This window comes from Sus scrofa, chromosome 16 (assembly GCF_000003025.6).
Source record: "Sus scrofa isolate TJ Tabasco breed Duroc chromosome 16, Sscrofa11.1, whole genome shotgun sequence".
Taxonomy (NCBI): Eukaryota; Metazoa; Chordata; class Mammalia; order Artiodactyla; family Suidae; genus Sus; species Sus scrofa.
In genome coordinates, this window is record NC_010458.4 from 66,693,594 (window position 1) to 66,707,549 (window position 13,956).

General features: G+C 40.4%; 1 protein-coding gene across 3 annotated transcripts in view; it reads right to left on the reverse strand.

Moving 5' to 3' along the window:
- SGCD (sarcoglycan delta) overlaps positions 1-13,956 on the reverse strand; it is a 1,033,728-nt gene that overhangs the window by 245,612 nt on the left and 774,160 nt on the right. For all 3 annotated transcript variants that reach the window (XM_021076526.1, XM_021076527.1, NM_001144123.1), the window contains one exon: positions 6,982-7,083. In XM_021076526.1, coding sequence (XP_020932185.1) covers positions 6,982-7,083 — 102 coding nt within the window. The remainder of the gene's footprint in view (positions 1-6,981; positions 7,084-13,956) is intronic.

The window sequence follows — 13,956 nt, forward strand, 5'->3', positions numbered from 1 at the left end:
ACACTGGAAGAGTGTAACTTAGTGAAAGAGAAATTGAAAACTAAAAGCAGCTTACTATGAAATGGGTTTCCTTAGAAATTTTCACTGAATTTGTGATTAAGTTTGTGAATTTATCCAGTCTTCTACTGCTGTTTTTTTACCCCATTTGGTTAGTAGTTATTAAATGTCTACCTCTCTTATCAAAAAAAAAGATTTGTGAATTTATGATTAAGAAGACATTCAAGAAGAGGATCAAAGGCCATTTGGTTCAGAGGAAGTTTAAATCTTGGATGAGATTTGCACTACATCATTACATTGCTGATAGTGAAAAGTATCACCTGTATGTTCATATCATCATCCACCATCATCGGCATCACTGGCATCAGGAGATAGGGCTGAGGACAGGAATGACCATTTCTGGACCACTCGCTTCATGTCAAGTTCTATATTAAACACTTAACAAACATTATCTTATTTATTTACCGCCATCCATGATCTAGGTATTAATATCATCTCAATTGCACAGGTAAGAAAATAAGGATTTGCCAAGTTAAGAAACTGCTAAGATAACTCGTTGGGCAAATAGTTGCCCTGGCTGTCACCCAAATCCAACAATACACCACATGAGCCTGACTATGGTAAAATCCTCTCTAGATATAGGCAACTTCTAAGAACCGCATAAACATATGATTTCATAATTCTATACACAGGTTTTGGAAGGTAGAACATCTTAAAATATATGAGTTTTAGGGAACAAAAGTTTGAAAGATGTAAATACCCTGAAAACTTATATTTTTCTACTTTATTCTGTTAAATTTATTTTTGTGTCCCTCCTCCAACTTATCTATTCTCTCTTCCCCTAAACTTCTAAATTAATTATAGCAATTGGCCAGGACCCCTCTACCCACTCATACTTGAGGGGAGTATGGAGATAAATTCACTGTACAACTTTCTCATTGCTGTAGATCTGGCACAGTGTGTACTCAATACATGCTGGTCTCCCTTCACTTGTCATTTCACATTAAGTTATGCAAAAGCACCATCTAGTTCCAGCATCATGGGATGCAAGGTAAGACACCTCTCTGAAGAAGCAGGGATTTGCCACTTTTGTCCAAAATGATCTTTGTGATGACAGGTTTCCTTAGCACTCATGCATTCAGTCTATCTACTAGAATATACATTCCTGCTAAAATTGTGTAGTTGTATTTAAAAATTACAAAAATGCCTTTCACACTGAAATGGAATTTTGGTATAGTTTTATGACATTAAATCCCTTAACTTTACACATTTTTGTGCTAATGCACTTAAGCAGTATTACTAGACATGCAGTGGTCTTTGGTTGTGATGGTAGAGTAGTTCATTTACTGTGTGTCCTTTTCAATTTACTTCCTGAGCGGCAAAATTCTTTACCACTTAGAAGCTTATGCATTTATGTAGTTAAAGCTAGAGAATCTCGGGGGTTATGTTCAATTCCCAGATGGAGTATTTTACAGAGATGAACATTTTCTCATTAATTTATCTTCCTAAGTGATTGCTATCACACTAATCAATTTGTATTGACTTTACCAGGGTTGCAACCTTCAATAACGAAATCAGATCCTGTATCGAACATGGTGTGTATTGCTTAACCAATCTCAGCTCCTCTCAGATCAATGAAACACAAAACCAAAATGAAGTCAAGTGTTGCTTCATTAGTTATCCTCACTTAGGAGAGCTGAGTAATCTTGTTCAACCAGACACTGATTTCCCTTCAATGGAGAAAAACAGAAGGAGATGCTCCATGAAAGAGAAACAGCTATAACATATGGAGAAGTGATAGTGCAGATAATTCTACAGAGCAGAGCCTTCTAGAGGTGGCATGGAAGCAATACTCAGATACACGAGAAGAAACAAAACAGCAAAACAGTAAGCTGAAGATGCCAGAATGGAGAATGGAAAACTACTACATGTGAACATCATGTGAGGCTATGTTTCAGTAAGCATGGGAAATTCTACCGGCTTGCTCACTAGTCATTTCTCTGCCCCTCTTTGCTCCCAGAACCCCACTTTTGCTTAGCTGGCAATTATCTGTACTTGAGCAAAGAAGAGCCCTATAGACAAAATTCCTCCTTTCTTTTTTTTTTTTTTTGTCTTTTTGCTATTTCTTGGGCCGCTCCCGTGGCATATGGAGGTTCCCAGGCTAGGGGTCCAGTCGGAGCTGTAGCCACCGGCCTACACCAAAGCCAAAGCAACGCAGGATCCAAGCCGCGTCTGCAACCTACACCACAGCTCACGGCAACGCTGGATCATTAACCCACTGAGCAAGGGCAGGGACTGAACCCGCAACCCGCAGTGGTTAATGGTTCCTAGTCGGATTCATTAACCACTGCACCACGACGGGAACTCCAAAATTCCTCACTTCTAATCTCATTCTTTTGCCTTTCTGATCTAGTATATCAGTCTTTACTTTTTGTGATGATTCAAAGAGAGACCATTCTCCCTTTGTACTCAGGTCTCAGATGCCTTCTCAGTGTTCTGATGTCATCCAAAAGGGAAACAGCAAAAGTCTGCGCCCTGAGCCACTTCTCATATCTCTCATCAGCCAAAACAATACATATCCAATTAAAAATATGGATCTGATAAAGTGACACAGGCAATGCATTCTTAAAATTGTTTGATGTGCAAATTGTTTGCTTACATTTATGTAAGTTCTAAGAAAGGCAAAGTAAGGGATAGGACAGAGAGCAGATCAATGATTGCTTGGGGATGGGGTAGAGGAGTGAGGGTGGATGTAACAGGATGGAGGAATGAAAAAGAAGCACGGAGGAATTCTCAGTGTGGCTCAGCTGTAACGAACCGGCTAGTATCCAAGAAGACTAAGGTTCAACCCCTGGCCTCGCTCAGTAGGTTAGGGATCTGGCATTGGCTCAAGCTGGGGCCTAGGTTGCAGATGCAGCTTGGATCTGGTGTTGCTGTGGCTGTGGCATAGGCCAGCAGCTGCAGCTCTGATTCAACCCCTATGCTGCAGGTGTGGCCGTTAAAAAGAAAAAGAAAAAAGAAGTATGGAAAAGTTCTTGGGGTGATGGATATCTTGATGTGGTGATAGTTTCACACATATATACATAGCAAACAGCACATTTAAATGTGTCTAGTTTATCATCTATCAATTACATCTTAGAAAAGGTCTTAAATATTTGAACATTATTTAGAAATAAAATTTTACTATTCTTATTTGGAGGGAAAAAAGTACAAAAGAGTAGGCACAGCTGTTGTTAAAAATACATACTCATGGGAAATATCTGACAAAATACAATGAATTGTTAATAGTGCTTTTCCTTATAAGACAGGTTTAAGGACTACTTTCATTTTTAATGATTCATTATTCAATTTCACCAATATCTACTGAGCACATGCTATGTGCCAAGCATAGAAACAGGGCCTGGGAATAGAGTAGGGAAAATCTGGACAAACTCCTGCTCTTCCAAATTCATATTCTTAAGCAAATGGGAATGTCAAATGATGACAGTTCTCAGGGAAAAAAAGGGGAGGTGATATTTTATATATGACTGTTATGCTAGATGGATTGATGGGTCAAGGAAGGTCTTTTTTAAATAGTCACATGTGAACTGTGACCAGAATGACCGGAAGGAGCCCTCAATGAAACTCATCTGGTAGAGAATCTTATAGGCCTTACTGCAAAGTTTGGATTTTTATTACATGTATAATGAGAAGTCAACAGAGAATCCTTTGCAAAAAGGTGGAGACACTTGATATTTGAAAGGCTACTTTGGCTACAATTTGCATTTTGAGGCTCAGGGTGCAAGACAGCAGAGACATTAGAGCAAAGGTGTAGGTTAGAGATGGTGACTTGAATGGAGTGATGGGGAGACTGGACGGCTCTGGGCACGTGTTTCAGATGGTGACCTGAGTGGAGTAATGGGGAGACTGGACGGCTCTGGGCACGTGTTTCAGATGGTGACCTGAGTGGAGTGATGGGGAGACTGGACGGCTCTGGGCACGTGTTTCAGGCAGAGCCCATATAACTCTCTGATACATGCATACCTGCATGTTCTTTTTTCTTCATTTAGAAAACATTTGTTATCAGAAACATACAAGGCTCAAAGCTCTACTCATTTACTATTTTTTTTTTTGAAAGGAAAAACACCTTCTGAAGAAGAATGGAAGAATGGTGAATTTTTCAAAAAAGCTTTTTTCCCTTTTTATGGCCGCACCTGCGGCATGTGAAAGTTCCAGGCTAGGAGTCAAATAGGAGCTGCAGCCGCAGGCTTATGCTGCAGCCACACAGCCACGCCAAATTCTTAACCCACTGAGTGAGGCCAGGGATCAAACCCACATCCTCTTGGACACTATGTTAGGTTTTCTACCTGCTAAGCCACAATGGTAACTCCATGAATTTTAACCGTTTATTTTGCTTTAAACAAAGATGTGAAAGCACTGGATTTAACTCACCAATTAATATTAATTTAAATATTAATATTGGATTTAGTATGTATCAATATTAAGGTAAGTTTTTCAAGATTACCATTACTTTTTAAGCTTCCAATCAAGTGTATTTTTTTTTTTTTTTTTTTTTTTTTTTGCTTTTGAGGGCTGCACCTGCGGCATATGGAGGTTCCCAGGCTAGGGGTCTAATCAGAGCTGTAGCCTCTGGCCTACACCACAGCCACAGCAATGCCAGATCCCAGCCATGTCTGCAATCTACACCATGGCTCACAGCAATGCCGGATCCTTAACCCACTGAGCAAGGACAGGGATCGAACCCATAACCTCATGGCTCCTAGTCGGATTTGTTTCCGTTGAGCCATGACGGGAACTCTTCAAGTGTATCTTTGACTTGGGATCAGACGACTGTTGATTTTTGGATAGGCTGGCTGATGTATTTGCTAAGGGTCCAATTCCTGCATATGGGCCTAAGAGATGTACCCTTGTCAAGTCTTCATCTCACTTCCTTTTTATGACTCCAGGTCTTCACCACAGACATTTATTTCAGGGTATGCTACTCAACACATAGCAAACATATCACCCATGATCTTAAAATCTGCTCTCTTGTACCACATGAAATCTAGCCAGAGCATTTACGCATTTATGGAAATATCACTAATCCAGGTTAGAGGGGTTGACAAACTATAGCTTGCAGTCTATTTTCTCTGTGGCCCTCAAGACAAGAATGGTTTTTACATTATTAAAGAGTCGTAAAAAAAAGAAGAAAAATAAAAGCCGAACATATTTACCCAATGGTTCTTGACAGGAAAAGGGTGGATACCATTAGAGAGGAATGACCAATCCAAATTAGTGAGATAAACTAGTTCAGTCTAGATAAGATCATTAACCACTGAATACATCTAGTAACTCAAACTGATGATTTAACTAACTAACATACTAGGCTGGGAGATGTAAAAAATATATCAAGAACAACACATATAACAGGTATTTCTTGAATGCTTGAAATCAATTGTCTGTTCAGTCCAATTCGGAATAATCCCCCAATCCTCTTTGTTACAGTTTCATCCAATTACTCCTTTTAGGGTGACGGCTTCCACAAAAAACAACAGGTATTTCTATAGTACTCTTGGAACTTTAAGTGCCTCTACGTGTGTGCTATAGATTTCCCATTAAATTTCACAATCACTGACTGAGTGACTGGATTAATTTGCTCCTTTCTTTTCCTTTTTTTTTTTTTTTTTTTTTTTTTTTTTTATGGCTACACCCAAAGCATATGGAAGTTCCCTTGGCGAGGTGTTAAATCTGAGCCACATCTGCAACCTACACCACAGATGCATCAATGCCAGATACTTTAGCCCACAGTGTCAGGCTGAGGATCGAAGCTATACCTTCTGAGTGACCCAAGCTGGGGCAGTCGGATTCTTAACTCACAAGCCATGGCAAGAATCCTTAATTTGCTCTTTTTGCTGATTTTAACATCATTGCACACAAGGATGTAAACTTATTGGCAATTCAGTAGTTACATTCAGTTTAATACAATTCAGTAGTTTAGCTAGCACTTGGATAAAATCACCCACTGCATCAAGTTGCTAAATTTCATTAATTACTCTAATTGATGCATAGAGTGGAAGTGATGCTTTGGGGACCTTCCATGTTATTCTTTGTTCACAGGTAGACACAAACCAGGAGAGCAAATGCATTACCAATGCTTTTCAAGCAGCATATTTTACCACCAAAAAACAAACAAGAAAGCCAAATAACAACCCATCTTTCAAAAACTAAAATTAACTTTGATAATATTGGTTAATAAAATCAAAGTGCCTAGGAATCACTTCTACAATGATATGTAAAAAAAAGAACAAAGCAAAAAGGAAAGAAAAAACTTCTGTATGAGGCACTAGTTAACAGAAAAGCTTTAGAATTAGATTTCCTGAGTTGAAATCCTTGCTCTGCTGCTTCATAAACATGTGGCTTTGGACAAACACTTTCTTCAAGCCTCAATTCTTTACTCAGTAAAACAGAGGCAACAATAATTGCTGCCCCCATGGACAGATCTGTGAATTCCATGTATCAAAGCAGCAAAGTGCGTGGGACAGAGCACACCATTTTAAATACCACTTCAGAGAAAAGTTGTTAATATATTAAACTGATTCTAATCAGCCTTGGCTACACTGTACAAATTCTTCATAAAAAATAAAATTCTAATTCTTCAGATCCATTTCTAAAGACATCTTTGACGCAGGTGACAATTAAAAGCAATAGCAAGACGTGGATGTGCGTGCTACTTAAGGCACTTCCACAGTTACTTTCTTGTCTTCTTTGCAGCACAGTCTAGAAAGTTCCTTAGTAAAGGTTATCGCATTCTATTTGACAGGATGGAAAGATGCTCAGAGAGGACTTACCATATGCCAGCAGTGACTACCCTTAAGACTTTAGATTTGAATGCATCTCACCTGCATGGGCACCCCTCAACCAACCCACTATACTCAGCTGACAGCAAAATAAACTTCCCCAGATATGGATTGCAGAGAAACAATTCCTTCTTTGGCAAAAACTTACTGGTCGGGACTGGATTTCTTTGGCGTACAGAGGTTGTAGGAATTCTGAGTCTCCTTCTAACTTTAGACCTTTTTCTGTGATTCTCAAGTTTCCCATTCCATCCTGAAATAGAGTGACAGAGATAACATGAAAAATTCAATTAGTTAAAATTTCAAAATATTTCAGGCTGTCAAAAACTGAAACAAAATGATTGCCTTCTGTTTTTTGAGAAGATGGATTGGGGGGATGTCCAAATGAAGACAAAATGCTAGGAGGCATTGTTCATTGTGATTATGCATATTACTCTCTTGGTTCACTTATTCTGAGAAAATCTATTACAGGCAATCTTGGAAAATTGAGCAAATTTCCCAAACAAGCAAAATGCAAGTAATGCCCTTCAATCAGTCACTAGAACAGATGAAGGCAGGTTGTTCTGTTTTGTTTTGTTTTTAACTAGGCAGTGGCAAGAGAATGGAGGCAAGAGGCGAGTGGGCAAAAGAGAAAAGGATGATTTTCTGGGTTAAAGTAAAAGATACACCCAGTTTCTGAAACTATGCAAGAATGACAAACTGGCATTCTGTTGGCCAAATCCAGCCTTAGAACATAGTGTTCTTGGCTCACAAAACTCTTAAGGAGTCAAATTATTTACTATTTTACTAATTCTTTTTTTTTTTTTTCTTTTTTGTCTTTTTGCCATTTCTTGGGCTGCTCCCGCGGCATATGGAGGTTCCCAGGCTAAGGGTCGAATCAGAGCTGTAGCCGCCGGCCTACACCAGAGCCACAGCAACGCGGGATCCAAGCCAGGCCTGCAACCTACACCACAGCTCATGGCAACGCCGGATCCTTGACCCACTGAGCAAGGGTCAGGGATCGAACCCGCAACCGCATAGTTCCTAGTCGGATTCTTTAACCACTGAGCCACGACGGGAACTCCTATTTTACTAATTCTTTCTTATGGATATATTAAAATACATACAAACATAGAAAGGATAAACACCTATGTAGCTGTCATTCAACTTAACAATTATCAGTTTTCAGCTACTGTTATCTATTAAGGCTAATACACCCACTTCCTTTGTTTAAATCCAACCATAATACCATCACTACACCAAAAAGATAAATTAATTCCTAAATATTATCAGTGTAACAATGTCAATGGTCGAATCTCATTAATATTTTTCTCTTTATATTTATTAATTGGAATCAAGTTTGCTATGGCAATTGGTTGATACCTAAAATGCTAGATCCTCTTAAATCTCTTCAATTTCTCTCAGACCTCCCCACACATAAGCATACTTTATATGATAAATAAAATGTCATTTTTCCAATAGCATTTCCCAGACTTTAGATTGTGCTGAACATTCCCATAATTTCATGGCACGTACTCTTCTGTCCCCTGTATTTCATATACATTGATAGTTAGATTAAGAAGCTCGAGAATATTCAGGCTCAGTTTTCTAGAAAGAATACATCCTAGGAGATGGAATATCTTTTCATTGCTACCATCATAAATAACCACAAACTCAATGGCTTAATACAGGACAAATGTACTCCCTATGTGTGAGAAGTCAGACCCAGGGTTCAAAGAGAAGACTGAGGTGTCAGCAGGGCTACTGCTCCTTTTTGGAGGCTCTAAGGGAAAAACCTATTTCTTGACTTTTTATGGCTTCTCAAGGCTGCCCATTCTGGGGCTTGTGGCCCATTCTGCCTTTAAGTCAGCAGTGAGTGGTTCAATCTTCCTCACATCCGGTCACTCTGAGAATGCGTTTTCTGCTTCCTTCTTTCACTTTTAAGGACTCTCACATCTCATCAGGAAAAATCTATTTTAAGATCACTTGATCAGCAACCATAATTGAGCACAACCTTAACTGCCCTTTGCCATGTAATGTAACATATTCATAGATTCTGAGATTAGGATATTGATGTTTTTGGAGGGAGGGCATTTTTCTGTTTACCATGTGCTCTATTAGGAGGCATTTAATGTCCTTTGCTGGTGGTCTTTGCCTAGAGGATCCATTATTTCACTAGAGATTTCGCATTGGTGATAAAAGAATTTTTTCTTCTTAAGTTATCCGATGGGATATTCTATCAACAGAAATTGCGTGTCATCAACTATGTTTACCCTAAACTATAGTTTATATAAGAACTTGATGGATGCTCGATTTTTCTCCTTTATTGATTAACCTTCAAAACAATGAAATGATTACTGAAATGGTTATTGAAATTGTATAACACCCTCCAAAGATGACTCATCTTTATTCCACCATCCCTGTATCTAATGGTTTTTATTCTAGCCCAGCTACCTCCCATGCCCAGAACCATAAGCAGAATGAACCATCTGCTATTTCTGAAAAGCTTACTCTGTACACACTATGTGCTGCAAGTCACAAGTATTAGAAAGGAGGAAGGCCCCTCTCATGTCTGTCCCCGGAGCTCTTTATAATACAAGTGGCACACAGCCAAAAAGGATAGTCAAGGAGATGCAAGAAGGAACAATGCTTAAGAAACACTCATCTGGAGTTCCCGTCATGGCACAGTGGAAACGAATCCGACTAGGAACCATGAGGTTGATGGTTTGATCCCTGGCCTCGCTCAGCAAGTTGCCGTGAGCTGTGGTGTAGGTCTTGGATGTGGCTCAGATCTGGCATTGCTGTGGCTCTGGCGTAGGCTGGCAGCAATAGCTCTGATTAGACCCCTAGCCTGGGAACCTCCATATGCTGTGGGTGCAGCCCTCAAAAGACAAAAAGAAAGATTAAAAAAAAAAAGAAACAAACGCTTATCTAATCCAACAGTCAATTAACTCCTTTGTAATAGTAATTTAACCTTTGGTTCAATACCTTTTTTGATAAGAAACTCACTACCAATGAGCCGGATGTCTATCTTCCACTTAGAGATTATTCCCATTCCTGTCCATCACTACTTCATTTTTCCACTTTCCTCCCTAGCCCCTAAGTCTGCTCAAGGTATTTGATGGGAAAGTTCTTTCAAACAGTGTGAATTATTATTACCGGCCTCTATTTCCAAAATTCAATAAAAGCAGATTCGAATAACCAACGAAATATGTTTTCACATCGGAATCTCCTTAAAGCTCTGAAACGATCAGACTGGATTGGATTCACATGAAAAAAATGTGAGACCAGCCTTATTTAAAACCATTTTGTAGGAGTACCTGTTGTGGCTCAGTGAATGAACTCTACTAGTATCCACGAGGATGTGGATTCGATCCATGGCCTTGCTCAGTGGCTTAAGGATCCTGCATTGCTGTGGCTGTGGTGTAGGCCAGCAACTATAGCTTAGATTTGATTCATAGCCTGGGAACTTCCATATGCCGTAGATGCAGCCTTAAAAAAACAACAACAAAATTGGCTTTTTATCTGCCTTTTTGCAGAGGGCTATGCCACAACATGAGGAAGTTCCCAGGCATGGATTGAACCACCACCACACCAGCAACCTGAGCCACCGCAGTGACAATGCTGGGTCCTTAACCTGCTGAACTACTTGGGAACTCCTAAAGCCAATTCATCGTTAGCTGCCTAAGAAGTCGTGGGTATTATCAAGACAGGAGTTTTAGGTCAGTTTTGAAGCCAAATTTCCCTCCCAGTAAGAGGCAAAAGCGGCATTGAGAAGACTCAGTCATTTCCAAAGTAATTAGAGGAAATTTACCACTTTTTTCCCCACTTCAAATGGAAAATCTTTATTCTTAAAGGCAGGCATGAAGATTTTAGCATCCAGCTAGCTGGACCTGACTGAGTCAGCACTGGTCAGCTCAGGGTCCTAAAGTCTAAAGTGTTCTTGACACAGAAGTGAGTCGCCAGGACCCTGCCACCAGCCCGATGAGGGCAGAGGCTCTGCTGTCCTGCACAGCACAGTATTCCCAGTGCCCATCCCCGTGGCCAGCACACAGGAGTTTTCACAAGTGCATAAGTGAATCCCATCATCTTCCCATGCCAAGTGAGAGTGCCCCCCTGCCCCCACTGCAAGGTCTTCTGGGGGTGATGGAGCTTGGGGGACAGGGGCAGAGGTGGCTGTAATCTAGAGGAAATCTCCCTCTGGGCTGGCCCATGGGTGAGGACATTTGCTCTTTATTCTTTCTTTGACTATCCAGACTATCTGGTCGGTGGTTACAAATGTACAGTTTTCTACAAGATGAGTATAGATAAACAGAGATTCCAGAGGGGAAGAACAAGACATGGAAAAAGTAATTTGTTTCTTTCCTCCTATCTCTCATACTGGATCCCAGCCCCTTTCATCACTGCTTCAATTAGGTTCTCAGGCTTTGTAATTAGGCGGCTTAGAGATGTTGAGAACAAAGAAGCAGAGGCAGCCTGAGAACTTTGGAGTTTCTTATCTTTTGTAAAAGGTACCTCTCATTAAATGAACTTGCCAGGCATACTGGCACAGGGAGGCAAGAAAGACTAGAGGAGATATATTTCGACTAGGGGTGGACAAGGGATCTATGATTCCCAGGAGTTCTGGAGGCTAACATCCTGCCAGTGTCCCTTGGTGGGGTTAGGGCCTCAGAGGGAAGTGGCTGCAGGCCTCCAGCCTCTACATTTCCCTTTTCCAGTTCCCTTGGTCACTGCCAATGAAAGACGGTGACAAGCACCCCCCAGGGGTCTTTCCACTAGTGCTGGGTAAAACACCAAGAGGTCCAAGAAATCTCAAGTGCTGTGGGATGCCCTGCTAGCCCCAGGGAGATGAGGGCTGAGAATTGGTATTAGGCTCATGACAGAAAGTGTTATTTCTTGCTCTTCTAATTTTCCTGCTGCATCAGCATCAAACAGGTTTTTAATTCCATCAGCACATTTCCAAGCTTGAAGTAATGCCAAGTCCTATTTTAGTCAGCAGGTCCCAAGACAGCTCTTGCTGGAGCAGTTTTAATAGGAGGCATTGCTTGGTTTTTATTGAGTGAGGCAGTTGTATCTCGACCCAGACTGTTTCAGAATGCAAGCTTCATGAGGGATGGGGTTTTTGTTGGCAGTACTCTCAATTCCTCCAACATTTCTTGGCTCATAGTATGTGCTCAGCAAATACCTCTGAAGTGATAAGATGTTGTCATTTCAAATAAAGCTGCATTTTGAAAGGCGTTCCGGGGAAATTAAAAAAAAAAAAAAAAAAGTTAAAACCTAGGCCTATCCCTTAAGTGGATTCCAAAATATCACAGCAAGCCTGTCAGGGTGACCTAGTCCCCAATGGGTGCAAAATGGTGATTGGAGGAAAGTGGAAAAAAATTGTACTGTTTTTATGCATAAAGCACAAAAATGCTTATGTGTAGAGCACAAATATAGTATATTTGTAAAAATAAATTTCATGGCAGGGTAGACAATTAGGGGGAAAAAGAGGTGTAAAAATGCTCTCAGGGCAGGAGGAAGGAATAATGAAAAAAAAAAAAGCTGAGAAATACTGCCTTCTCTATACTGCTATAGAGAAGGAGACCAACAGAACTTGGCTCCCTCTAATTTATGAATGGTCACTTCTGCAATTCACATATTGAAGCCTCCTCTCTGTAGCTCCTTAGCGTGTAAAATACAATGGCATGGCAGCAGCACAGGTCAAGAGCCAACTCCTTAATGCAGTATTTAACACCTTCTTCATCTGGCTCCTGCCACTTCTCCGGTCTCATCTCTTGGCAGTCTCCCTTCACTCTGTCACAAAGCATGTTAGCAACTTTCCCCAATTATTTCCCTTTTTGAGTCTTCACAAACGTCCCTCCCTTGACCAACCATGCTCTTCCCAACCCTTCTGGTTCCTTCCTCCAGAACCAATGGGTTCTGATCAGATGGCTTTTCTGGATCTGGGCTCCTTCTCTGAGGTGCCCTCATACTCTATGAGCATTGCTATCACAGCATTTATCACATGGCAGTGCAATGATCCAATGACAATTATGTCTTTCCTTGGGGGCTTCAAATTACTTGAGATGAGGGACAATGTATCATTCACTATTCAATTTTCTAGGTCCAGCACACTGCCTATGACTAAGTGTAGACATACTGAAAGAAAAAGAAAAGACTGGAAAAACAACAAAGAAATAAGCTAGAGATTGTTCAGAAAGTGCACATTAATGCAAATTACAAACAACAATCATCAAAGCTACCATTTCCATAAACATTAGACAAAGCACTTGATTGACGTGTCCATTAATCCTCATTATAACTCTAGGGGGTAGGCACTGTTTGCCCCATTCCACACTTGAGAAAACTGATGTTCAGACACCCTAATGGTCTAACTGCAAAATGAAAGTCCTTTACTACCACACTCTGCTGCATGGCTAAGCTGCAACTGTGTGCCCAGTCCTGTGTTGAATGTTAAGTGAGGAGGAAGGAAGAGTCCCTCTCTTCTAGGAGCTTCTAGTCTAAAGGACAACACATGAGTAACACACGTGATGGCAAGGATGTGAGATACAGGAAGTCTTACACATCACTAATGGGAACACACCAGGGTGCAGGCACTTTTAAAAAAGGTTTAACTGTTAAAAAATTAAACACAGAGTTACCATGTGACCCAGCAATTCCACTTTTAGCTATCTGCCAAAAATAAATAAAAACCTGTACTCACACAAAGACTTGAACCTAAATGTCCATTACAGTAAAATTCTTCATAACCAAAAAATAGAAACAACCCAGAGGCTGATCGATTGATAATAAATATACTCTGCATCTGGGCAACTGAATACTATTTAGCAAGAAAAAGGAACAAAGGCTGATCCCTGCTACAACACAGATAAACCTCAAAAACATTTTGCTAAGAAATCAAAGTTAGACACAAAAGATCACGGATTGTATGAGTCTGTTTATATACAATACCCAACGAGGCACATTTATAGAGGCAGTAATAAGATCCATGCTTATCTTGGACTAGGAGAGGGAGGTGACTGTAAATAAGCTAAAGGAACTTTATTTAAAAAAACATTTTTTTGTCTTCTCAGGGCCACAGCCAGTGTGTAGAGAAATTCCCAGGCTAGGGGTTAAATTGTAGCTGTAGCCACTGGCCTACTCC